The 25,441-nt window shown below is 36.5% G+C and overlaps 3 protein-coding genes and 1 long non-coding RNA gene across 6 annotated transcripts; 3 read left to right on the top strand and 1 right to left on the bottom strand.

Moving 5' to 3' along the window:
* The first annotated feature begins 1,179 nt into the window (after positions 1 to 1,179).
* On the top strand, positions 1,180 to 13,300 carry LOC108362217 (NADPH-dependent diflavin oxidoreductase 1). 3 transcript variants are annotated; one of them, XM_017615101.1, is made up of 2 exons: positions 1,180 to 3,080; positions 13,242 to 13,300. In XM_017615101.1, the coding sequence occupies exon 1, from the start codon at positions 1,319 to 1,321 to the stop codon at positions 3,059 to 3,061; it is 1,743 nt and encodes a 580-aa protein (XP_017470590.1). In that variant the 5' UTR covers positions 1,180 to 1,318; the 3' UTR covers positions 3,062 to 3,080; positions 13,242 to 13,300. The 3 variants fall into 3 exon arrangements, with proteins under 3 accessions (XP_017470590.1, XP_017470591.1, XP_017470589.1); XM_017615102.1 differs by lacking the exon at positions 13,242 to 13,300 and adding an exon at positions 7,520 to 7,590; XM_017615100.1 differs by lacking the exon at positions 13,242 to 13,300 and adding an exon at positions 4,856 to 4,943.
* Oseg1 (intraflagellar transport protein Oseg1) lies at positions 3,094 to 9,279 on the bottom strand. The gene is made up of 16 exons (XM_017615089.1): positions 9,024 to 9,279; positions 8,706 to 8,933; positions 8,427 to 8,637; positions 7,529 to 8,296; positions 7,377 to 7,433; positions 7,157 to 7,321; positions 6,853 to 7,097; positions 6,307 to 6,789; positions 5,964 to 6,238; positions 5,499 to 5,646; positions 5,235 to 5,435; positions 5,034 to 5,154; positions 4,818 to 4,974; positions 4,626 to 4,738; positions 4,119 to 4,283; positions 3,094 to 4,057 (listed from the first exon to the last, which is right to left on the bottom strand). Exons 1-16 carry the CDS (start codon positions 9,086 to 9,088, stop codon positions 3,959 to 3,961), a joined length of 3,501 nt encoding a protein of 1,166 aa, XP_017470578.1. The 5' UTR covers positions 9,089 to 9,279; the 3' UTR covers positions 3,094 to 3,958.
* A 41-nt stretch (positions 13,301 to 13,341) lies between the features above and the next one.
* pzg (putzig) lies at positions 13,342 to 25,065 on the top strand. The gene is made up of 4 exons (XM_017615090.1): positions 13,342 to 13,970; positions 20,165 to 21,597; positions 22,148 to 23,426; positions 24,296 to 25,065. The coding sequence occupies exons 1-3, from the start codon at positions 13,364 to 13,366 to the stop codon at positions 23,366 to 23,368; spliced, it is 3,261 nt and encodes a 1,086-aa protein (XP_017470579.1). The 5' UTR covers positions 13,342 to 13,363; the 3' UTR covers positions 23,369 to 23,426; positions 24,296 to 25,065.
* LOC108362222 (uncharacterized) lies at positions 19,658 to 20,059 on the top strand. The gene is made up of 2 exons (XR_001847433.1): positions 19,658 to 19,875; positions 19,928 to 20,059. It is a non-coding gene; the product is annotated as an uncharacterized LOC108362222 (long non-coding RNA).
* Positions 25,066 to 25,441: the final 376 nt, after the last annotated feature.

Below are 25,441 nucleotides of genomic sequence, written 5' to 3'. Positions count from 1 at the left end.
CAATTGCAGCATTTCGCATGCGTCGCCTTTTATGCGAGATTTTCCACAACGGGAAGACGGCCAGTTACCGGCCGTCTTCACATGCTTGAAAATCTTGCTTGCGTGATGTTCCCACTCGTTACAATTATAACGTGTTGTCTCTTCTTATAGATTTACGTTCTTTGCAAGCGAGAGCTCGCATCCCGCTCGGTATGCGAGAAAAAGCATGCTTCGTACTTTTTGCGGTCTACACGTGCGGTTTCTCGCATGCGTCGTCACGCAAGCGAGATTTTCCAGCACGTGAAGACGGCCGGTTAGGGCTGGAAAACTATCGATGGCCACGACCAACGTAACGTTCCCACGACAGTCGGGTCTACGTAACCGGAACGGCCCATATTTATATTTGGTTAAGGACTGTCACTCCAGCAACACTCCCCAAAAACTCTTTGGGGAACTTGATGCTGCTACAACAACAACCATCGATAGTATCGGTACTATCGATAGTACTATTGATAGTTTTGATTAAAAAGTCCAAAAATTAAACATAACAACTTTTATTGAAAATGAGATTAGAATTGCTAAATATGACAGTATTTTTGTTAACGAACAAAATGAGTGTAAGCTACCCTATAAACGTTTTGGCGAACGTTCGAAAATGACCTTCAATCAAAGAACGTAGATAACAAGAAGGGACAACTCCATGATTCAATAATACAGGGGAGAAGAAAGCAATCCCTTGTTGCGAAAATGATAGTAGATAAGTACGCAAAGTAGGCAATTAGTAGTGAAATTCTTTTTGTAAATTCTAATGTATTTGCAGGAAATCTGGCATGGCACTGAATGGAGTTTTCTTAAATGTACTGTGCAAGAGAGGAAGTGAAAATCCAACTCATTTTCCAAGGGAAATATAGGACAATCACTCTCTCTCATTAAAATTTCAATTCGATAATGGGCTGGATTTCGAATGCATAGTCCAATCATTTTCGAATTATTAACCAAACCAAATGTTTGTTGGGCATCCAAAGTTACAAACCTTCGATGTTTTCGATAGTCAAAAACCATCGATAGTTTTCCAGCTCTACTCCATGGTGTATTTCACAAGAGGTGTTAGCCGTATATAATTAAAAATTACACTAACAAATTATACACAGATATCCATACTGTCATTGGTATAAGTTACAACAAACACATCATTTTGACGTACTGCTCTGCACGCCGAAAAACTCAGCTGTCGCAACAACGCCACTTTGTTAAATACACCTTGCTCTACTCCATGTGCTCGATTTAATAAAATTGCCGAAAAGAAATTATCTAGAAGATCAAATTTTTAGTTCTGAAAATGCGCTTGGTTATATTGTACGGAAGTCAAACAGGTACTGCTCAAAATGTGGCTGAACAGATTTGGCGGGAAGCAAAAACGTGGTGCTTTAATGGACCAGTTCTACCGATGGATGAGTATCCAGTGCAGCACTTAATCGAGGAACAATTGGCTATTTTTGTCGTAGCCACCACAGGTAATGGGGATGAACCAGACAATATGCAGAAAACGTGGAAATTTTTATTGCGTCGCAGCTTACCATCAGACTCGTTGCAACGGTTGCGGTTTGCCTGTTTGGGATTAGGGGATTCTAGCTATGCTAAGTTTAATTTTGCTGCTAAAAAGCTGAACAAACGTCTAGTACAATTGGGTGCAAGTCCCGTACTGCCTTTAGGATTGTGTGATGACCAGCATGACCATGGACCTAGTGCGACGGCTTTACCGTGGATAGCAGAATTATGGAATGAATTGAGGAAGTCTATACCTTTCCAACGACAAAAAAATGGAGAAGCAAAGGCAATTTTTAAATGGAATGTAACATACTCTCATCCGACAACGCCTTTAGCAGAAATTTCTCATCTGCAATGGCCACTAAAGAGTGAGGCTGTATGTTTTACTTTGGGGGAAAATCGACGAACTACTGCCGCAGATCACTTTCAAGATGTACGATTTTTGAGATTTGTCTTTCCATCTATTATTGGTTGGAATGCCGGCGATATCTTAGATTTACGTCCCAGCAATGCAGACGAGCAAGTTCTGCAGTTCTTCGAACTAGTTAAAGAACATAATTTAGGTTTTAATGAAAGTACCGTAGTAAAACTTGACACGGTATATGATGATATGCCTGTGCCATTGGCTTACGCAAAACCAGTGACCGTTGGCATGCTAGCGAAGTATATATGGGATTTGAGCGCCTGTCCAAGGCAACGTGCTTTTGAACTTCTATCATTGAATTGCGAAGATGAATTAGAGAAAGAGAAACTAGAAGAATTCGCCTCATTAGAGGGATTAGATGACTTAATAAACTATGTGAATCGTCCACGGCGCACCATTCTCGAGGTTTTGCAGGACTTCCGGCATAGCACCTCGAAACTTAACCTTCCCATTTTATTTGAATTATTTACCATAATACAACCGCGAAGTTTTTCCATTGCTTCAATGCCTACAACTCGTTCACTAGATCTTCTGGTGGCAGTAGTTGAGTATAAAACCAAAATGTCTAAGCCTCGTCTTGGGCTTTGTTCTAATTGGTTGAAGTCGCTGAGCATTGGAAGTAAAGTATATGGGGTAATAAAACGTGGAACAATGTCTTTGCCTAGCGAGCTGGCAACGCCCATTGTGATGATAGGGCCAGGTACCGGTATCGCACCTTTTCGGAGTATAATACAGTACAAGAAGGAACAAGAAAAAAATGGCGGCAAAATCTGCGAATTAATTGTATTCTTTGGTTGTCGAAATAAAGCGAAGGATTATCACTTTGCTGAAGATTTTACACGTTGGCACGCGGAGAAGACTTGTAGAATATTTGTAGCATTTTCACGTGATCAGGACCATAAAATATATGTTCAACATTTAATAAAACAGCAGAAAGAGCTAATCAGTGAATTAATTTTGAAAAAATCTGCCGTTATAATGGTGGCTGGATCATCGAATAGTATGCCCAAAGCAGTGCATGAGGCTTTCATAGAGGTATTGGACGGGAATGAGGAATATCTGGATAAAATGATCAAAGGACGAAGATATCAAGAGGAGACTTGGTCATAAATGCATACATAATAAAATGGTTAGTAGATTTTTTGTGTATTTTGCAATTTATTAAATAAATTATTTTTGTTGCTATTGTACATAAAGCGACTAAGAAATGCATGAAAGCTTAAAAGCTAGTATATAGTTGTATAATTATTTGATATTCATATGAAATTTTGAGCCTTAACTTATTTTTATAACAACAAAAGGCCTAAGTGCACTTTGAGTGGCTTAAAATAATACTTACCTACATTTAAGTAATCTCGTTTAGTAATATTTGTTGAAAACTGTCCTAAATCTGTTACTACAAATTTAGAAAACGAGAGAAGAAAATCAATTTTGTACTAAAAGTATTCTATTGCAAAAATGGTCCATCAAAAACTAATGATCTACATAAATGCTTCATTAGAGTTGCAAGTCTCTTGTCGGACGGAGGATACTTATTACGGAAAAATAGGGTCCCTGGTATAGACAAATAGTATATGTTTGCCCACTATTATAAGTGTCTTATAAGAAAACTCTCTTTTTGTACAAAAAATGGGATTTTTACTTCATGTTTAGATTTGAACGGCCTGTGAGTTTTCGAGATACTTGATCTCATTTGACCTTTTGATTTCACAATTCTCTCGGACTTCCGCCCAAAAAGTTAAAAACGATTATGATCAGTATAAAAACATTCTATCGAAAGACAACTATCGAGTTTTCTTATACCTAAACAGTTGGTATTCTATACTCGCACCGATTTTTCTTTTCCTTCCACTTGTTTTTGCAAGACATTGCTAATATCCGGTTTGTCTATTTTTTATATTTATGGCCTTAAGGAAGGAATCTTGCTAATGCGCTTGATTTATAATGTTTCTTGTTTATGAATTATCTCCGTTAAGAACGAACTTTGTATCGCATCCTATTTTACAATTACAGATATTCATCAAATAGTTTTTCCGACGATGTCCGGCAAAAGGGACAATGACCTTTCTGTAGTACTTGCAATTCAAAGTCTTCAGAATAAAATACCTAAAAAGAAATGTTCGGTAAATAATTAGGAAGCAACGCCGCGAGCGTCTTGAAAACTCACCAACAAACATTCCGGACAAAAAGTAACTTGTAGATCCGGTAAAATGTTGCGATAATATATATTTTTTAAATTGTTTTCACGTCGCTTGACAATTAAAATGTGTCCTGGGTCAATTGCTCGCAATGCATTCCGATCAAGGCTTAGGGGTAAGGCGCTGGCAACATCCTTTCAATGAAATAATTTAATGAGAATGTAAACTTGACATTGTACTATGTATGTACATATACATATATCGCTCGTTTTCTGAAAGATCCGCATAATCTCATTTCTTTTCCTTCACAATTTTAGCTAAACGACCACTATTGGACCAAAGTAAAGAACCAATTAAATGTTTGCTGTGGGCTTTGTCCGCTGGTATAATTTTTCCGATTGTACCTTCTATAGTATTTTGGTTTTTATTTTTGTTCAAGCAAGACACTGGATTCAAAACAAACTTTTTACCCCATTTTTAATTTTTGAGCTATGGCGTTCTTCCAGCAAACTAGTAGATGTTATGTACTTAGTTACCTCATTAAAAGGATCACCCTCCTCGGCAGGTTTCGGCGGCGCGAGTAGCAATCGTTCTGCCTCGGCATCAGTAATATCTACTTCAGGGTAAAATTGTACTAAAGGCAAAATTTCTAAAGTATACAAGTATACAGTTAAACGTTATTTTAGTATAAAATTCATTATTGTCAGTTTTATATTTGATGTGATTACCAAAAGAGATGAATGAAAATATGTAATCTTGTTTACAGGTTGGGCAAATGTTGCCATTCAAATGTTGGCTATAATTTGAGCATTTGTAACAGAGCGGCAACAGCTCTTCGGGATCATTAAATCCACTCTTGCATGCCTTACTATTCAGGTAATTTATCTATAAAAATCACCAATGAGCTTCAATAATATAAACAATCGTAGAGAATTGAAACTCACATCAATTTGTTCCTGGACACCGGGGGGCGGTTTTAGTGATTGCAAACGCTTATTCACAACCAAGCATAATTTATTAGCCTGCAGTAGTTTGGCCTGTTTAGCTAGTGTGAACAAAACCGCACTAAAAAAAAATTACCATAGATAAAAAAAAGTAATGATGATTCTCGATTTGTGATTTAAGGCAGAAATTCTTTTACTCACAATAAGCTCACCCCCTTTGGTGTTCCTTTGTACTCGACTTCGTTCAATATAAAACGGCTTACGTTAAATAGACTAACTGGTGAATATGTCGTAAATGGTTCTTTCATATAGTTAAATATTACACTGTAAGCATAATATACTTTAGCAATTCGTAAGTGGCTTTGATACTCTTTATAATGGTGGTCAACAGGATTTTGCTCACTACAAAAAGTAAAATTTTCAAATGTAAATAATAACAGGACACCAAAGTTACTCTATATTTACTCTTTCTTGTAGTAAATGTCTAAATATTGTTTTGAAAGTAGCCAATAGAAGTAACTGGCATCTAGGAAACGCTCCTCTACAATGGCCGATGTGCTGAGCTGCTTCAGCAAACGATTTGCGTCTTTCATGCGCCCCGCTTTCAAGTAAGCTACATTTAATAATAAAACAACGTTTAAAAAATATATAACTATGTAGATATCGCACACCGTCTTCAACAGAGTCACAACTCAAAATAATACGTTTGTCAGAAAATGCGAAAAACTACCTTAGGGCGGCTTTACCTTAGGGTTTTTTTTTAACAAATTATAACAAAAATTTTCTCCGGCTTTTGCTGAAAGGTAAATAAAAGATCTGCGTACATTTTTAGCGCATAATCTCAAAAATGCCAAATTTTTAGTTGTGATTCTTTTGAAGACGGTGTGCGATATGTATGTATGCATATATTAAAGGAATGCTGAAGCGAACCTTCGTGTGCCTCAATAAATTGGTCGGATTCAGCAAGCCATTGGGCATGCTGGTAATTGACAGTGGGCAACATTTCTGGCATATTTTCTGCAAGTCGGAAAGCTTCGGCCCAATCGCGTGCTTCAACGTGTAATTGTATCACTTGTGCTTCATCGCCGAGCTTCTTAAAGATTTCAGCTGCTAATGGTAAAGCTTTCAACCGCTTTAAATTGAATGCAACCGATTCCAGTGAGATTTTCTCACTCAAACTTAATCGGCGTCCAATGTCATATAAACTTTAAATTAATAAAAGAAGTTGATTAATTAAATTAAATTGCATTTTTAGCTGCATTGCAAAACTTACATATCTGCCCAACCCTGTTCCGCTACAATGTCTATAGCTCGTTGGTGCTCCCCAGCTGATAATAATAATTCTGCGGCTGCTCGTGGCTCCTTGACGGAGTATGCCCATTCTGCCCTTTTTTTCACTAAATCACGTTTCGCTTCATCCGAGCCATCTTTGATGAATTCTTGCGCGAGATCGAACATGCGCAAATCAGTATACATTTCCAATGCACGCATGGGCTGATTGCACTTTTGATAAAGACGTGCAGCCTCCTTGTATTTTCCAGCATATGCACAGCTCTCCCCTTGTAGCACCTCTTTTGACACTTCTCCACGTTTCTGTTTATCAGTTAATTCATCGATTAACTGCAGCCAAGAGAGATTGCGCACCTTTACGTATGCATCACGCGCTATATGTAGATGCAAAGCTTCCAGAGCAGATTGTGCAAGGCCTTCCCAATCGGTTGTGGTCACACCTAAGCAGGCAACTTGGTAGGCCTCTCTGTAAGTAGTTTTAAAGAGGTAAAAAAGCGGAATAAAGAAAACGTTGCATAATTAATTTTACTCGAAGAGTCCCGCTTCAACGAATTGCCACATGGTTGCGCCAAGTGCTAGTGGTATATTATGCATAACGTTGCCACGCAGACAAAAAGCCGTGGCCCCACATAGACCCACTACTACGCCTAACATATTTTGGGGGCCGCGTGGGGGCAGACTGCCAACGCGAATGCTGAGTCCACCTACAGTGTGCGTGTAGCAAAGCATTGAGTCCAGGTGTGTATTCCAGGTTACAGAGTTCACGCCAGTGTCCTTGTTTAAATTCGTTTTAAATATTTCAAAGTGATTTGATGTGCATCATTTGTACAAACCTGATAAAGTAGAGTGTCACTAACAATATCTCGAACAACTAGGCGTCCAGTATCATCCACTACAGCAATCTTAGTGCGGTTCGCATTGATATCTAGACAGCGTACTGCTGATACGACACTGGTAATTAAAAGTGGAAGTGAGTTGTCCAAAAATATACGAAAAACCTGAGAATTTTCGATTCAGTTAACTAATATTGATTAGCTATCAAGACATAAATACCTGCCCGCTCTTTAGACCAACAAGAAGACCTTCTCGGCCTGATGGGCCACCCGTCACCTAAAGTAATAAATTTATCAATATGTTATACGAGTTTTTGCTTTTAAAATTGCGTTAAATTTTTGTTTGTTTCCTTTTTCTTGCAGTTCATTCACCTTAATATAGCGTATGAAAGAGTCCATTATCCAGTCTCGTTGTAATATGCCGTTAAAGTCCAAGCTCTGCAGACGTTTCTCCTGGCATAGGACTATGTGACGTGCACATACTACCAATAGACTGCAATCGAATTTCTTCTGAATCTTTTCTTTTACTTTGTAATGCATCGGCTGTTCTTCACCAGAACTTAATTCGTACAGAACCACACGCTCAGGTAGTTGCACTGCTAATCGATTTCTATAGATAGCAATTTTTTGCACTAAATCGCGGCATTTTATGCGCACTTTCTGGCCAGAGATTAAATGTTGTATTATGACATCGCACATATTTTCGCGAAATGCATAGCGTTCACGATACAGCGCATGAACCGTACTTGAAACGATGTTAAAGCAAGCGAGTGTGCCATTCTGACAGCCAATCGTATAAGATTGACTGTTGGGATGAATAGCGACCGACCAAATCCAGGATTTAAAACCTTCGCCAAGTGTGCCCAAACGTACGCCTTCCTTGGTAAAAAAGTGTAATGAGTCCGAACAGCCACTCACCACGCAATATTCTCCATTGGGGAAAAAGGTTAAGCACAGCGGATCAAAACCCAGCGCTCGCTCTTTGCCAATCATTTGACCGCTTAATGTATGAAATGAAAGTGTTTGGCCCCAATCAGCTACTCCAATTACATCAGTACTGGTCATTGGACAGCACTGTAGGCTAAAGACGTTGCTGCTTGAACCACCTGGACGATCGAAACGGCCTTTTTCCTCACCAAGCTAAGCAATTGGTAAGTAGGTATGTATATACATACAAACGTACATAATATGTACATATGTATGTAGTATATAGATTATGTACCATAACATGTATATCTGCATATGTTTATTTTTATGAATCTAAACTTACTTTGCTTCTAATGGAAATACTGCCATTGGCTAATCCAAGTATCAAGTACTGGCCATCATTGGTCCAGGTACATGAATTGACTCGTGTGGAAATTTTGTACTTTTGCACGGCTTTCTGGTCAGCAGACCAGAAAGCAAAGTCACTGTGTGAACAAGAAGCCAATTGATGTGAAACCGGATTGAAGGACATACATTGCACTGAGTCGTTATGTCTGAAATTATAGGCAGTTTTATATGTACATACATGCTGGATTGTGAAGATTGCAGAAAAGAATATTACGAATATTTTAGCAATCCCTCCAACTGAGGTGTCCACACGATAACTGTTTTGTCTACAGCACCACTTGCAAACTTTTTGCCATCGCGAGCATAGGCCACACAATTAACTACATCTTTGTGAGCCTTAAGAGTGTTTAGTAAAGTTCCATCTGGGTCATATATAAGCACCCGATCACCGGCCGCCACCACTAGTTGCTTTCCCTCAGGGTGATAGCATAAGGAATGCACACTAAAAAAAGGTGTAAAACATAAACGCAGAAGAGGATATTTTCATTGTAAGGATCGTTAAGTCGGTGATACTTTACAGATTTTTACGCACCTGACTTGGTCTTCTTTGGTGTTTGGAAATTCAATTTTCTGAACCCATTTAAGTACTCCACGCATTGCTACTAGACTTATGGAATACTTAAGAAAATTGTTGGGCTCTTTTAAAAGATCTGAAAGTGCTTCTGACGATTTTTTAACTTTGGTATTGCATTTAATTTTTGTTTACTATCTTTTGTTGCATAGTTGCTTGGCAACGACGTTGGAAACAACACATATGTGCTTCGCCGTACTACTAGAGATCGTAAATAGTGGTTAATCGTTACTGAATGAACGAATAAAAAAGAAAAATGAGTACATTTAATCCCATAAAGTTTATGGCATAATGCGTGATGTGTGATCCGGCCTATGTCGGTCTAAAGGATCTGGGCCACTACACAAATATTAGCTTAACGTTGACAAAAATGCATACGTACGACTGTAAGGAAAAAAAATAATGAAAACACTAGTGATTGGCTTTAATTACAAATATGTTTGTGTAGAAATACAGCGGGGAATTCGTATGTTTTCTCATACTCTCATTACCTTAACTTCATTAACGTGCCTTCAGTCCTTATTTCATTGGTGCACCTTAAGTATTCGAGTAAAAGATCGAATTTAACACCACTAGCATGTGTGTTTATACCCAATTTGCCACAGAGGGAGGACGAGTTCGATTCGACGTCGTTACGTTGGTCTGGTTAAGTCGTTTGTGTAAACTCGAAACGACGTCGAAACGAAGTCGTTTTTTTCAATATAAACAGCAACGTCCTTCCGACGTCGTGTTGCCTCATCGAATCGAAGTCGTTACGACATCGGTTTGGTGAAGTCGTGTGGTTGTACTCGAAACGGAAGTCGTTTTTCCATACAAAACGCAACGTCGTTTCGACTTCGTTTTTCTCATCGAATCCAAGTCGATAACGACGTCGGTAAGGTGAAGTCGTTTGCGTGAACTCGAAACGACGTCAAATCGAATTAATTTTTTCCATACAAAATGTTTACTCTATTACACTAAAATTTAATCAGTTATAAAACTGCTTTATATTTTTATTTTAATTTAGATTGAAAAGTTTGAAATTTTTGGGAGTGCTTGACGATTTGTTTTTTTTTTTTTTTTTATATTGCACACAATTGAAATTGCATTTGTATGGATTTTGTTAAAGATTTTGAGCATCGTTTCGCAGTTCGCTAGTATATCGTTTTTGCGCCCCGGCGGCGAAGTGTGCTTTTCATTCGACGGCGAATTCGTTGATGAGTCGTTGGCGAACGCCGCGGGCGAAGAAATATTTCACCAGACCGAGTCGGAAACGTCGTTACGAAGTCGTTTGGCAAATTGGGTGGGTAAACATAATGTAAAATTTACATACATACATTCATATATACATATATGCATAAGTGTACATATATAAATTTGGGCATATGTACACCTATGGCCAAAATAATAGAAACAGGTCATTTTGATAAATTTTGGCTATTTTTCTCTTCTTTGTTTAATGTTCATTAAATTTTATTATAAAAGTATAGCACCTTATATCACAAAGGCCGTATATACAAATCAAAATTGTAAACTTTATTCGGAAATTTGAAAAATTGGCCGAAGTTTCATCAAATCGGAATTTTTAAAATTAATTAATGAATCCAGTTTTATAGCCCATTAAATTTTAGTGTATAAAGTGCAAGTTTGAAATTGATTTTTGATATTTATTTTGTAGAGGCTGTCACGCATTTTTAGCAACTACTAAAATTTAATGGACTCCAAAACTGTATACCAAAAATTATTTATAAAAATTCGCATTAAAGCGATTGACAAAGTTTCAACTTCTGTGAACTTTTCTAATTTCCATACAAAGTCCACAATTTGGATTTATGTAAATTTTTTATTGTAATGAGATTTACTCTTATAAAAAATAATGAACATTAAGCAAAAGAAAAATAGTGAAAATGTCATGTTTCTATTATTTTGGCCATAGGTGTACATACATACATATGTATGTACATTAAAACAAGCCGGCAATTTTTGTGAAATAAAAAGCCGGTATAAAAATTCAGTTTATTACATAAAAACTTTGTAATGAGTGATTACATTTTCTTGAAGCTTAACACTTTTATTTTAAGGCCCTCTATGTGAATCTATTGTATGTACACACATAGCTATTTGGTCAAATGAAGAATTTTAGCTGTTAATGGTGAAATGAACGTGCAGATATAGGGTGCTTTTACAAAAATGCTCCCCTAGCTGCTTGTTCTACAAAAAGTACAGCTAGCGTATACGAATACATAAAGTACATAAGTACATTCATGCATCCATATATATCTATGTATATGTATATATAAAGATGTTTGTGTGTACATATATACATATGTATATAAACGTGTAGCCGAAGTTTTGAGTTTTCTTGGCATCCCTCAGCGTTCGTCAACGTCAATGCTAGAACTCTGCTACTTCGCTTGTGCGGCTCTGCCGTTCAGTATTCAGAAAGCAGCGATTGAGCGAAGAACGTGTTCTGTGCGTGGGAAAAGCAGTATATTTAATTTGGCGTCGGTTTTATTCTGTTGCAGCGCAACGCCGCGTTGCTCCCGCTTCGCTTTTTGATGGTGAGGTGACTATACTAGTTTTAATTTATTCGGTGAAAAGAGCGAATAATCGATAGAAATTAAGGTAGAGAAATATTGAGTTATATTCAGAAAAAAATTACAAAATTATCTGTATAGTTTGGAAAATGGGATGGTAGCATAGAAATAATTGAAATCACGCCTGGCGTTTTTCTTCCGAGTCTAGAAATTCAGCGGGTCGGCCATTTTGGATTTGTACTTGACGAAACATTGAATTTCGATCAGTTGTACTTTCGGCTTTATATTTGTCTCTTTCGCGCATATGGTGTTTGCGAGCAGATTTGGATTTGATGGCGCAGAAAAATCGAACGAACGCGAAGGTTGTTCGTTAAATTCGACATTTTCGTGCGGAACTTCAAGGCGTTTGGAATATTTTCTGGTCCGCTACGGCAATTTTTGTACAGTGTTGCTTTTTTGGTCGATGTGGTGTGTTCAGGGAGTTGCAGCGTTTATTATTGAAGTTGCAAAGTTTTAGGGATAGCTAAAGTGGATTAAAAAGTAAATTTGGTGAAATTTGTGATAAAAATATTTGTAACCAACGTGCCATTTTGTAACTCGTCAAAGATGGCAAAATTAAGGCACACAGGTAGGCAGACGAGAGTCATGGCAGCAAATTTAACTGCATCTGCTCGTGCTTCGATTTCTCGTTCGTTAAGTTGCTTTTCATTTTGTGGCTTGCTAGCTAGCTAGATGTCGTACAGTAGTGAACGGTGTGAATTTGGTTGCGTTTGCGGTATAGAGCCATTTTAGCGAAAATTTGTGTAAGAATTTTATTAAGTGGTTCCCTTGTGATTAAATATGTAAGAACTGAGCGTGTTACATATATAACTTGAAAATTATGCGGGTCATGGTGAAACTCACCCGCCGTGCTTAATGGGGTGTATTGCATAGTTAGAAGCTGTGAGAAGTCTCAAATATTTTTCGAAGTTGTTATTTGTCCAGTAGTGAATAAATCTGTCTTGTGATCCGAACGCGCGGTTGGGGTTTACCAATGGCGCTTAGGTGTACAAGAACAAGATTTGTCCGGGCACTGAAACTGCTTTCAGAGAATGGCATAACATGGTGTGAGATGGATGCAGACACTCGATTTATATGTATATATCTATCGAATGTTAAGTTAAATTTTTCAAGTAAAAATCTATTTTTGATGTTGGGTTGCATAAATAATCGATAAATGTATAGGTTTACTGTTAAATTAAATTGACTTCAAGCCTTTTTTTCACATTTATAAGTACATATGTATGTATGTATGTATGTAATTGATAAAATAAATGATAAAAAAAAATGCCGCCGCCGGATGCCAAGCCTTGTGATACTTTTCTATCCTTCATGTTATCATATATTTGTCCCTTTTACTAATCGGCATGGTGACCTGAGGCAAAATTCGGGTTTTGAAGCATGTGTCATTTCGTCGTTAAAAACTTAACGAAGCATATACTAGGGTTAAATCGAACGAAAACCGTCTGGTGAATGGGTAACCAAAGTATAGACTTTTGGGTCTTGTTAAAGGATTTTTGCGGAACGGCCACATTAATATATACATACACATGTAATAACATTTTATTTTATATTTTTTGCTATTTTACTCATTTATGTGTGTACATAATTTTTTCCAGATTAGCCGGTGGCAGTAAAGCAAATAATTTATTACGATTGTGGATTTGGTGACTTAGAATATACCTGCATTGCTGTGTTCTAAGCAGTGCGTAGTGGCTGATCTTCACTGCTAAAATTAAGCGAGCCATGAATAATCAGATGAATAACGCGGTGCGCAAAATTCATAACTTGCATACGAGCGGTGCTGTGACCGTTACCGGTCTCAGCCAGCCGCGCATATTAAAACAGAAAGTTGGTTCCGGTATTGTGACGTCCAGTAACACACATAATCTGCAACAGACACATGTTAATAGCTCAAATCGATGCTATGTATGCGACGATGCACTGGGTGCAAGTCAACAGCAAAATTTGCTCACCGAAACACAGACTTCGCATACTGCCACCAAGTTTCCGAACAAAATTGGCCAGCTTGTGGGTGATGCTTTTATGGTCATTGTAAGCGTAGACGATGTTGTGTGCGCACGTTGTACAAACCTGCTTAATTATTTGGATCGACTGGAGAATGATGTTGAGCGCGTTCGAACCAACTTAATGAATCTGCTGCATAAGAAATATGGCCTGAATGATGACAGTGGCGGAGGTAGTGCGCCGTCGCCTCCTATAAAAATGCAGAAACTGAATAGCGGTACCGTCACACGCACTGCCGAAGATACAACTAGTGATTTGGGTCGAGTGCGCAAAGTTCTACAGACTGTGTCTAGTGATTCAAGTGTGGGAAAGCAGTCACCTCCAGGTATGTATCACAATGCAACATATTTGCCTCGGTATGTAAGTAATGCTTTGACGAAGTACCAATTTTAAATCGATGATAGCTCGTTTTGATATATCACACACCATCTTCCAAATAGGCACAACTCGAAAAAAATTTAACTGGATATCTATTTCCACAATTTATCTCCAATTAATGTGAATATGTTTTTTTTTTCCTGATTATATTCTCTTACCAGAAAGCTACTGTTATACCTATTTTTGTATTAATTGCGTTGAATCTGTGCGATCCACAGGCAATTATATTTTTGAAAATGGTTTTTAAGTTGCGCCTCTTTTGAAGATGGTGGCGTGTGCCTATATGTATGTTAATCAGTCAGGTTCTGCAAATCAAGTTCAAAGGGGTTTGAAATTCAGTCGAAAGTGAATCACAGAACCTGCTTGAACGAATTGTTACAATCAATTAAATATATTACAAGTTGAGTAATTCAAAATTTCATCGCAAAATATAGAAAAGGGTTATTTTTTAACAGCGGTCGCCACTTGGCTTCTCATAAAAATACATTCGCCGTTCGGAGTCGGCGTAAAACTGTAGGCCCCTCCGCTTTGTGTGACAACATCAAGGCGCACGCCACAAGTGGGAGGAGAAGCTCGGCCAAACACTAACATATGTGTAAGCGCCAATCTTTTACTTCACTTTTTTGAATAGCGTTTTTCGCCTATTTTAGGATGCATTAAAATATACAAAAACAAAGAAGTTACATGCCACTTTTTAAAAAGCTCTACCTGTGTTTTGATACTCTTTTTAACCGACTTCCAAAAAAGGAGGAGGTTATCAGTTCGTCCGAATATTTTATTTTATTTTATTCTTTTTTTTTTTTTTTTTTTTTTTTTATTTTTTTTTTTTTTTTATGTATGTTACCGCATAACTTTGGACCACGTCAACCGATTTCGATAATTCTTTTTGCATCGGAAAGGTAGTGTCTCAGAGGTGGTCCCATACTAATCTGGTTAAGATCCGATCAGCGGATCATGAGATATATATATATATATTTATTTTTTTTATATGGGAGTTGAAGTCGGTTTTTTTTGCTAAAAATTACTAGTTTTATAATATTTTTTGATTCTGTACTTAAAATAAAAAAATTGTTGGGTGGGGCCTTTGTGATTAAAGTAAGAAGGCTGACTTCCAAAACGTCAATTGCTGCGTATAAAGTATAATGTTCCATAACGCCGAACTACAAAATATTGTTAATGTATACTTTTCCAAAACGCATCTGAAAAGTTATCGAAACGCATCGTTAGAGCAATCAGCGCATCAGAAACAAAGTTAATGCTTCGTTTGTTATTGCTTACCATTGGTGTTTTAAAAATGGAAAACCCAGGAAAATTGTTCACTGCTATATTGAATATTTAAAATATGCAATGTATATGGTTGCAATGTGTCGCAACTCTGCATTTACAAACACTTTGAATACCGCAGTATAACAGTATCCAAACATTGTATTGATACGTTTTGGAAGTCGGGATATTTTTTCATTTCAGTGAGCAACATGGTAAGGTACTCGTTCAGCATTATATTTTATTTACATACATTTGAGGGATTCACAACGGCGTCGTAATTGTCGTATTGTTGTATGTCGTAAGCTTTAAAAGCTTAAATAAATGTTTAGAGAACTTTAAACGACAATCCCCATTTTTTAACACTTGATGGTACATTGCTAACCCCCTTAATATATATTTTAGGCGTTTAAAGCTTACGACATGCAACAATACGACACTACAACACCGTTATGAATACCCAAATTGTATTACAAAAATTTGAACAAAAATACAACATTCAAAAAAACCTAGTGTATGCATGTATCACGTTTGATAGCTGTTGGCCACACGAACAATGACTCATACTCAGTTTTACTGGATCCATTCGTATTCTCGAGAAACACAATTTTATGATCCAAAAATCTGAGTACCCCGCCAATTTGTTTTTCTCCAAATTTTGAAAAATCATCGTTTTTTGGCCTATATTAGCTTTGTATGCTATTTTCAACAAAAACAGGCAAAAAAACGTTAGATTTTCAAAATTTGGAGAAAAAAAATTAGGCTGGCCATTGTACTCAGATTTTTGTATCAAGAAATGTTTTTTTCTCAAGAACACTAATTGATCTAGTAATCTGAGTATGAGGCGTGGTTCGTGTGGCCAACAGCTACCAAACCTGATTTATGCGCACTCGCAAGAGTTTTTCTTGTATTCCTCAGTGCTATATGCAGTGCTTTGAAAGCAAACTCGAAAGAAGTGAGTAAAGTTATTCAGATTTCAATTATTTTCTTATGAGTAAACAGTAAATACTCAGGATATGATTAATCACATTTTTTGATTAATCGGGATTATGATTAACTAAAAATGTATTTAATCGATAATTCGCTCCCTAAAAAGGGTATGCATACATCTATGGCCAAAATAATAGAAACGCATTATTTTGACTAGTTTTGACTTTTTTTTATTTAAAATCAATTAATTTTTTATGAATGTTTATATACAGTGGTGGAAAAATAAATAGGGACACGACATTTCAACAAATTTTGCCTACTTTTCTTTTGTTTATTTATTATATATTATTTTTTTTTATAAAAGTATAGCTCATTATCGTAACAAAAACCATATAAATTAATATTTACAATTTTGTGCAAAAATTACGAAAATTCTGCATATTTGCATCTCAATTTTCAACTTTTCAAACAGATTTTTCAGAATTTTTTTTTGAGTATGCAGTTTTATAGCCCAATAAATTTAAGTACAATAAACACACAAGTATTACCCATTTTTGTCCGTACAAAAAAAGAAAAAAATGGTCGAACATACTTTGTATGGAAGAAAATGCGCTAAAAAAAAATTGCAAAAATCAACGCGATTTTTTATCAACTTAAAATTTACACTTCATTCTATTAAAATTTAATGGGCTAGAAAACTGCGTACTCAAAAACTTTAAAAAAAATCTGATAAAAAGGTGAAAATTTAGATGCAAGTTTGCAGAAATTTTATAAATTGCGCACAAAGTTTGAAATATGAATCTATATGGTTTTTGTTAGATAATGAGCTATAATTTTATAAAAAATAATAAATATTAAATAAACCATAGAAAAATAGGCAAAATTTGTAGAAATGTCGTGTTTTTTTCCACCACGTTACTTAACAGCAATAATGGAAGTCTTAATTTAAAAATTTTTGCAAAAATTAGGATAATTCACGAAAGTTTCATCAAAATTGTAAATTTTTTAACCCAGATATAGGTTAGAAAATTTTTTGATACGCAGTTTTACAGTATCGGTCATATCTATAGCACGCCATTTCAAAGTGATATTGTGTGCCACTTATGTTTATTTATTTATTTTTAAGAATTTTCAATTAAAATACAGTTCTTTCTCTAACAAACTTCAAAAAAGTGCAACAAATTTTCACCTAAGTTTCAAACTTTTTTCTCGGAAGTGTTAGATTTTTTTCGAGTACACAGTTTTTTAGCCCCTGCAATTTTAGTCTGATAATGTGCAAATTTCAAGTAGGTACGAAGTACCGTTAATTTTTTAGAATTTTTTTTTGTCGCATTGGCTTCCATATAATGAATAAACTCAATTTATTTGTATATGGAGGAAAGCCGCAACACCTTTGGAGAAAAAAATTCTAAAAAATCAACGGTAACTTTCAGTCACTTGAAACTTGCACATTATCAGACTAAAATTCATTGGGCTATAAAACTGTGTATTCAGAAAAATTCAAACACTTCCGAGAAAAAAGTTTGAAATTTAGGTGAAAATTTGTTGCACTTTTTTGAAGTTTTCTACAAATTGTTAAACTTGGATTTATATGGGGTTTGTTAGAGAAAGAACTGTATTTTAATTGAAAATTCTCAAAAATAAATATATAAACATAAGTTGCACACAATATCACTTTGAAATGGCGTGCTATAGATATGACCGATACTGTATATGCCATTAAAGCTCGGTATAATAAGGTGTAAGTTTGAAGTTGCTAAAAAATTACGTTGATTTTTGATATTTTTTTGCTGACGCTGTTATACGATGTTTCCACGATTCGTAATTCCCTCTAAGTAATTCGTGAATGACCCTGTTTCCACAACACATATTAGTAACTCGTTGGGCAGCTCTACTTCATGTTCTTGTTCTTCGCTATTTATTATTATCTTTGTGTACTGAAAATATCGAAGATGCAGCAAAAATTTTATTCATCAAAGATTTTAATATTAATATATTCCGATAAATATTAAAGAAGGCACCGATTCATTCGTCATTCGCATGGTAATTCGATCTGAATTACCTACAAATGAGGTAATTCGCTCTCAAAATTTTGTATAGCGAATGACGAATGGGAGAGCGATTTACGAATGAGAGTGCGAATTACGATGCGTGGAAACGTGGTATTACACGTTCCCGGCGGCGATGACATTGCTTCAAATTTTCTTAAGGAAATAAAAGATAGCTGTAAAAATGCAAAACTGAGAGTCAGTACAAAACATTTGCCCTAATTTACATTTTTGTATGCTGGTTTTTTATTGTTGTTGTATTGGTTTCAAATCGTTATGAGAAAGGAAGTGGGGTGCACCAACAAGAATATACAACAAAAGGATGAAAGTCGTTAGAACTTGAAAATATAGCGGTGGTTGAAATATAAAGTGTTACACCATGTTACAGTTTTGCTCGTCACTGTATGTACTTATTTAAAAATTAAATGCTTTCACTTATAAATGTACAGTGGTGGAAAAATAAATAGGGACACAGCATTTTTTTCAAATTATGCCTTTTCTTTTTTTTTTATTTAATATCTATTTTTTATTAAATTATAGCTCATTATCCAACAAAAACCATATAAATTCATATTTCAAACTTCGTGCAAAAAATATATAAATTCTTCAAAATTGCATTTAAATTTTCAACTTGTTAATCAGATTAAAAAAAAAAATTTTTTGAGTATGCAGTTAAATTTTAGTGGAATAAAGTGCAAGTTTCAAGTTCCTAAAAAATCGCGTTGATTTTTAATAATTTGTATTCTGAATGTGCATTATTCCAAGCAAAAAAATTGTCGAACATACTTTGCATGAAAGAGAATGCGTAAAAAAATTAACAAAAATCAACGCGATTTTTTAACAACTTAAAACTTTTTCACTTCATTTTACTACAATTTATAACAATAAAATAATAATAGATTGGCGCTTACACATATGTTAGTGTTTGGCCGAGCTTCTCCTCCGATTTGTGGCGTGCGCCTTGATGTTGTCACACAAAAGGGGAGGGAAATACAGTTTTACGCCGACTCCGAACGGCGATTGTATTTTTATGAGAAGCTGCTTTTCATGGCAGAAATGCACTCGGCGGTTTGCCATTGCCTGCCGAGGGGGACGACCGCTGTTAAGAAAAAACCTTTTTTCTATATTTTTTTGTGCGACTAAACCACAGCGGCCTCCATTAGGCGTTTTAAAAATTGTATTATGGTGTGCAAATGTCCAATTTTAGTTATTGTCCCAAGAAAGAAGACTCGCAAGAAAACGCACTTCTTACCCCTTCTTCTTACTTAAGGGAAATATGAAATTTTGACATTCATGTATCGAGGCAAATAAAATCAGCTGTTCCAGCAACACCACCTTATATAAATTTGCCTTGATATTGAGCTTAACTTTTTTTATAAAAAAAAAAAAAAAATGATAAGTATCGGTAACTTATTATTAAAATTAAAATTTTAAGTTAAAAGAGCAATGGCTGCAAATGCCTTAAGTTAACTTCTGTGTTGAATTTTTTATTTTATTTAATTTTTTTTTAATTACACCGGCACACGAAAAAAGTGATTCGTACATTTAACCAGACCGCCTACCGACATGTACATCGAACCGCTAAATCCGAGTGTGAAGTCCGTTTGACTCGTGCACTCTCAAAATTTCGAGTCAATTGCGAAAAACCAATGGAATTTTCCAGTAATCTGCCGGCACCCCATTTTTTTATATATTGCTGAGTCTCCACTAGGCATTACATACATGACGAATGTTGACCATTAAAAAATACCTTTACGTTCGTTGAAATAGTCTTTGTCTCTTTCCACACGGCATTTTTTAAGTTGCATACAATTGAAAATAACAATTTTCATAAGATTTCTTTAAAACTTTTGTTCCCTTACACACTGTTATATTTATTTTTTTCTTTTTTGATATAAAGTTGTTAGCGCTGTGCAGCAAATGAAAATATCTACACAAAATGTAAGTCCGAATGCATCAGTGGGTGGCACCCAAACGTTTCAACGCAAGACAACCAGAATATATAAGTGTATTTCATGCGATTATAAGACATCTGATATGCGATTATTTAATACACATTATGAAACATGCAAATCACAAAATTTCCAGTGCAAGAATTGTAAGAAAATCTTCCCGAACTTTGGTAGCATGAAACAGCATATGGTGCGTGAACACAATACCACTATGGATAATACCTGTGCAGTTTGTCATATAAATTTTGTAAATGAGCCAGCTTTGCGAAAGCATATGGAAGCGAATCACAGCACAAATGTTGTTGTAACAAGTACGACGACACTTCCATTAACACAACAGTCCGCAGCAGAGGCGGCGAGTACAACAGGCGCCACCACACCACTTTATACATGTAACCATTGTCAATTCAAATCCACAGACAAAGCGCTCTTTGATGAGCACTTCAGAAAGCATTTGTCCGGTGTAAAGCCCAAACCATTTAAATGTCGGCTATGCGCTCAACGCTTTGAGACTCGTGAAGCTGCTACTGTCCATGCTAAACAGCATCAGCCGAACTACTTCAAATGCGGCACCTGCGCCATGTCCTTCCCAAAACGCGAATTGCTAGTTAAGCATTTCGAAGTGCATCAGCAGTCCCAGCAACAGCAGCAGCAGCAGCCGACCACAACCGCTACAGTTGTACAACATCAACAAATCGTTACACAATCTGCGCCAATAGTCAAACAGATAACAACAAAACAACAGCAAGCGACGTCGCAAAATATTTTGACTACACAGAAGTTATTGCAAGAAACCATCGACGAGGCATTAAGTGACAATACAGTAAATACCGTTGTAAGCAGTGCTGCTAACACAGATGTGTTGCCTACCGCAGCCAACAACATACGTTTCTTTTCATGCCACATCTGTTCTCTTACATTCATACAAGAAAATTATTATAATCAACATATGGAAGCGCATCGTCAGGACAAGGAAGGCGTTGGTAGTGGTGGAAGCAGTGGTACTACAATTACCACTTCATCGTCATCGGGTTCGGGTGGTAGTATGCTACATCCGAGTGCTGCTGCATTACTTAGTGACGACAACAAAGGTGATGGCGGCGACAGTGGTGATCTGTCATCGCACCAAGGTGGCGGTAGCGGCGTGGAAGCTGACATTGAAAGCATTTTTGAGAAAATGCATTCCGATAAAAATGATAGCGCTGGCGATACGTTAACAACATCAGCTGCCAATACCGCAACAACTACGAATACCACATCTGCGACTGGGCAAAGCAGTAGAGACAGTTTGGTTATCACATCACAACAAGGCACGGGTGGTATTACATTTAATATTACTATTCCACAGCCAGAAACTGGAACTACACAAGAGGCAAGAGATGTGAGTATTTTGCAAAATAGTTCATAAGGTTATCTTACATTTTGAAGTGAAACTTCGATAAAAATGTGGCACATGTGATGCAAGGAAAGGGCATCATCTCTCTTTATTATTCCACCGCTATATTAGTATAGTAGGTACATATGTTTATTTTTTTATATTTCCTATTTCACTTACTATAAATTTATAATCATTTATGGAATATGCAATGAGATTAATAATTTGCTTTGTATCAAATAAAATACGCTAAATTTTGTAAGTATAAATGTATATATATTTCAAGCCAATAAGATATTCTCAGCTCCCATTGTCTTCATATCAGAAAATTTATTCCGTGCGTACACCAAATCAAGAGAAGTTTCACTTACGTAGTGTGGCCCTGACGCACTGTATTTGTCTCCATTAAAGTCGCATATCGTCATCATCAATGCAAAATGCCCTACATATTTGATATATTTTCAAATATCATCTTTTGTATTTATGGTGACGATATCGTAATGATAAGAATTGCATCCTCGGATTTACTCATAAACTCTTGGTTACTCCGTTGCAGAGCTCCAAATCTATACCGACAAGCACTGCGCCCGTATCCGTGAGCATAGATATGCCAGTATTGGACCAACCTGACGAAGGCTTAACCCCAACGGCAGTTGGCAAATCTGAAGGAAACAGTGGAAAAGAAAAGCCAGTCAGTGGTGGTAGTATAGGTGCTGATAGGAAAGTGTCTGCACCTGTTAGCATGCCAAGTTTAGATGATGATAACGATACGCAGGAGCATATGCAATCACAATCAGCGCAGGAAGATAAACCCTCGTCGGAAGCAAAAAAAGGCAGTGACTCAAACGAAGAAAATGCGAGAACAGCTGGAGCAAAACAGGAAAAGGCTGAACAATCTTCTAAAGCGGAGGGAGCTGAATCAGCCTCAGGAAAGGGGGCAAGTGCTGCTGCCGCGAGCGCTTCAGATGCTAATGGCGATGTCCAATCGGACAATACCGCTGCCGGCGGTGAAGGAGAAGGCGACCATCATCAACAAGTTTCAATGGAATTAGACGAGGCCATGCAAGCGCAAGTGGAGGGCGGTCAAATAAAGTTCATACTTAATGAAAATGGACAGCTATTGCAACTGGATAATCACATCATTACCGATGCTGATGGCAACCAAATACTGGTACAAGATCCCGAGCAAATCCAACAGCTTCTGCAAAGCGCCGGCCTATTGCAATCTGGCGACGGGCTTGATGGTGAAACCTTACAAATGATGACGGATGCTAATGGTCAGATGGTTTTGGTGCAGGGTGAGAACAATGAGACGCAACTGATCGATGCTTCACTTCTGAACGCCGACGGACAATTGGTAATACAACAAGGACACGATGGTGAACTAGGCGAAGGAGCACATGTTATTGGTGAAGACGGCACGCGGATACCTGTTTCGGTATCGTACACTGCCGATGGGCAACCGATCGTTAGAGTACAACAACAAATGTTGGAAGCATCTGGCGGGGAAGAAGATCAAGCTGTGCTCGAAAAAGATGCGGCTGCAGCAGCGACTACCACCGAGGAGGAGGGAACGTCAGAGGTAGCGGCAGATGGTGCAGCCGCTGCAACAACCAGCGCATCTTCAGCGGCAAGCGGTGACGCGGCGACTGGTGGCAATGGTGAAGGCAATGTAGCTGCGGCCAGAGGCGGTGATGCCGGCAGCAGTAGTGGTGGAGATTTCTTTCCTCTAGAAGATCTTATGCAACAATCGGCGGAGGGTAAACCCGCGGAATAGGAGTGGCTTTAGGAGAGCATTAATTGTACAATTATTGCAGACGATTGGAATTTCTAGAGTGAGTAAAATCTTATACACATCGTCGTTTGGAAGTGCAAAAGCGTGTATCGTGGTTCTGCGAAACCTCGTAAATGCCAAATCTTAGATTTGCTTACCGCAAACTCCTGGCATCAAGCGTTATCTATTCACACCAAAATATCGATTTTGATATAAAAGGAAAGATAATTAGATATAAAAGAGAGAACCCTGTTGAAATTAGGGCAACCTCAAATACGAGGTTTGGCATTATCTTAAAACGCGGTTTTGCACTTTCAACGGCGATATACGTACACACATATAATATAGATTTATGATATACGTAGAGGTGGTAGGTAAGTGCGATTAAACCTAATTCCAAAAACAGCACTTTGGAATAAAAGTACAGAGCATAAATTAAATAATCGCAGCCAACGGTATACCAGTGATTTTTTAAGATCTGATAAATATTTAGATTAGTTTTCTATTGCGTTTAAAAAATTAAAGGATTGGAATTTGTAATTAAATATATTTCAGTAATTGACCGTAAGCTCGGTTTCGTTAACGCGGGTCGGTTCTCTGAGAAAAGAGTACGGTATTTTCCAAACACAAAAATAAAAAATATGTTATTTCGACTGCAAATCATCAATAATGTGAGGCAAATTTAAATACTTTAGCTTTGGCCTTGATTTCGGCCGCATTTAAAGAGAGATCCGGCCTCTGGATTTGGCCAAAATGACGGATTTCATTATTATATGGAGGAGGTGCGTTCACGCACACGTACTTGCTTAACTAGGAATTATTTTATATTTTTTATTACATACTACATATGTACGTATATTTTAAAAACTTTCACATTATAGTAATAGTTGACTAATTAGATGGAAAATAAGTATGAAAAAATCTTTGCAGATTTTAACTTGTACAACACACCTGCATGCAATGGTGAGTTAGTCGGAACTTAAAGTGCCGCATTTCAAAAAGCTGGTGAATATGACTCAAAAGATGGGAAACCGCGGATATGGCAAGTTAAAAACTGAAAATAAATAGATTTTTATATTTTAAAGAAAAACAGTTTCGAAGTTAGCGTTTAGATAACTATTAATTAACTTTAGTTATTATTAAGTTGTAAAATAATGTTAAAATAACATAAAATAATATTAAAACAGATATATAGAAATTTAAAATTTTTATTCTTATAAGGTACTTGTGGGACTTGTATTAAAAATTTTATTAAAAAATAATAGATAATTGTTGAGTAGAGGAGGGAGGAGAAAATGTATTCACCACTGACTAAAGTGTTTGAAATTTTGTTTCGATAATTTCGAATCGCAGAGTACAATGCCGGTTCCAACAGCGGGGGTTGGGGGCTATTTTTATACCTTTCATAAACATGTATTTTAACTTTGTCTGATGTTTGTAAGTACAAGAAAAAAAGATATGCCCATGCAAATGTTGACCAAAATTATCAGCACGTTTTGAACGTTTGAACGCAATCTTTATCCCTCAGTTTTTGAGATACCCAACTGAAATTTGATAGTTGTATTTTTATAACGTATTCATCATTTTTCGAAACCGGAAAAATCGGACAACTATACCTTATGTATAGCTCCCATAAACGGATTGTTTAGATATGAGATTTTTTTTATAATGCCTAATTTTCACTTGGCATTAAATGGCAATAATTTTAATGACAATGTTGGGCATTAAAAAATATTCGTGTCATTACGTTAAAAAAATAGTCATCAAATTCATTTCCACAAGGCATTTTTTAAATGCCTCCAGTTTTAACTCCTTTATGTAGATAGCTAAAACCAATAAATTGTGTTATCGGTTTAAATATAGAGCGGTTACGTATCTATCGTAAGTAAAAGCATTTACCGCCCCAGTCAATCCATAAAGTTTTAGGTACTTTTTATGTACGGAGAGTTTTTTGCAGTACGGGCACCTATTTTTTAAATATTTAATTTTTTTGCAAATTTTTTATAAAAATATGGCTAAATTCTACATTAAAAATCACACATCCACACCTTGTGCAAAACTAAAGAAAATTATGCA

Source organism: Rhagoletis zephyria, unplaced genomic scaffold (assembly GCF_001687245.7).
Source record: "Rhagoletis zephyria isolate East Lansing unplaced genomic scaffold, Rhagoletis_zephyria_1.1 Rzeph_scaffold_00962, whole genome shotgun sequence".
Taxonomy (NCBI): Eukaryota; Metazoa; Arthropoda; class Insecta; order Diptera; family Tephritidae; genus Rhagoletis; species Rhagoletis zephyria.
Note: the sequence above shows the minus strand (reverse complement) of the source record. Positions and strands in the feature narration are given on the sequence as shown.

Coding starts and splice junctions, on each gene's coding strand:
- LOC108362217 (XM_017615101.1), top strand. CDS start 1,319: ATGCGCTTGGTTATATTGTACGGAAGTCAAACAGGTACTGCTCAAAAT.
- Oseg1 (XM_017615089.1), bottom strand. CDS start 9,088: ATGCGTGGAGTACTTAAATGGGTTCAGAAAATTGAATTTCCAAACACC. Junction 6,790..6,852: donor GTTGAAGCGGGACTCTTCGA/GTAAAATTAATT, acceptor AACTACTTACAG/AGAGGCCTACCAAGTTGCCT. Junction 5,436..5,498: donor GACATTTACTACAAGAAAGA/GTAAATATAGAG, acceptor TACTTTTTGTAG/TGAGCAAAATCCTGTTGACC.
- pzg (XM_017615090.1), top strand. CDS start 13,364: ATGAATAATCAGATGAATAACGCGGTGCGCAAAATTCATAACTTGCAT. Junction 13,971..20,164: donor GGGAAAGCAGTCACCTCCAG/GTATGTATCACA, acceptor TTTGATATAAAG/TTGTTAGCGCTGTGCAGCAA. Junction 21,598..22,147: donor CTACACAAGAGGCAAGAGAT/GTGAGTATTTTG, acceptor ACTCCGTTGCAG/AGCTCCAAATCTATACCGAC.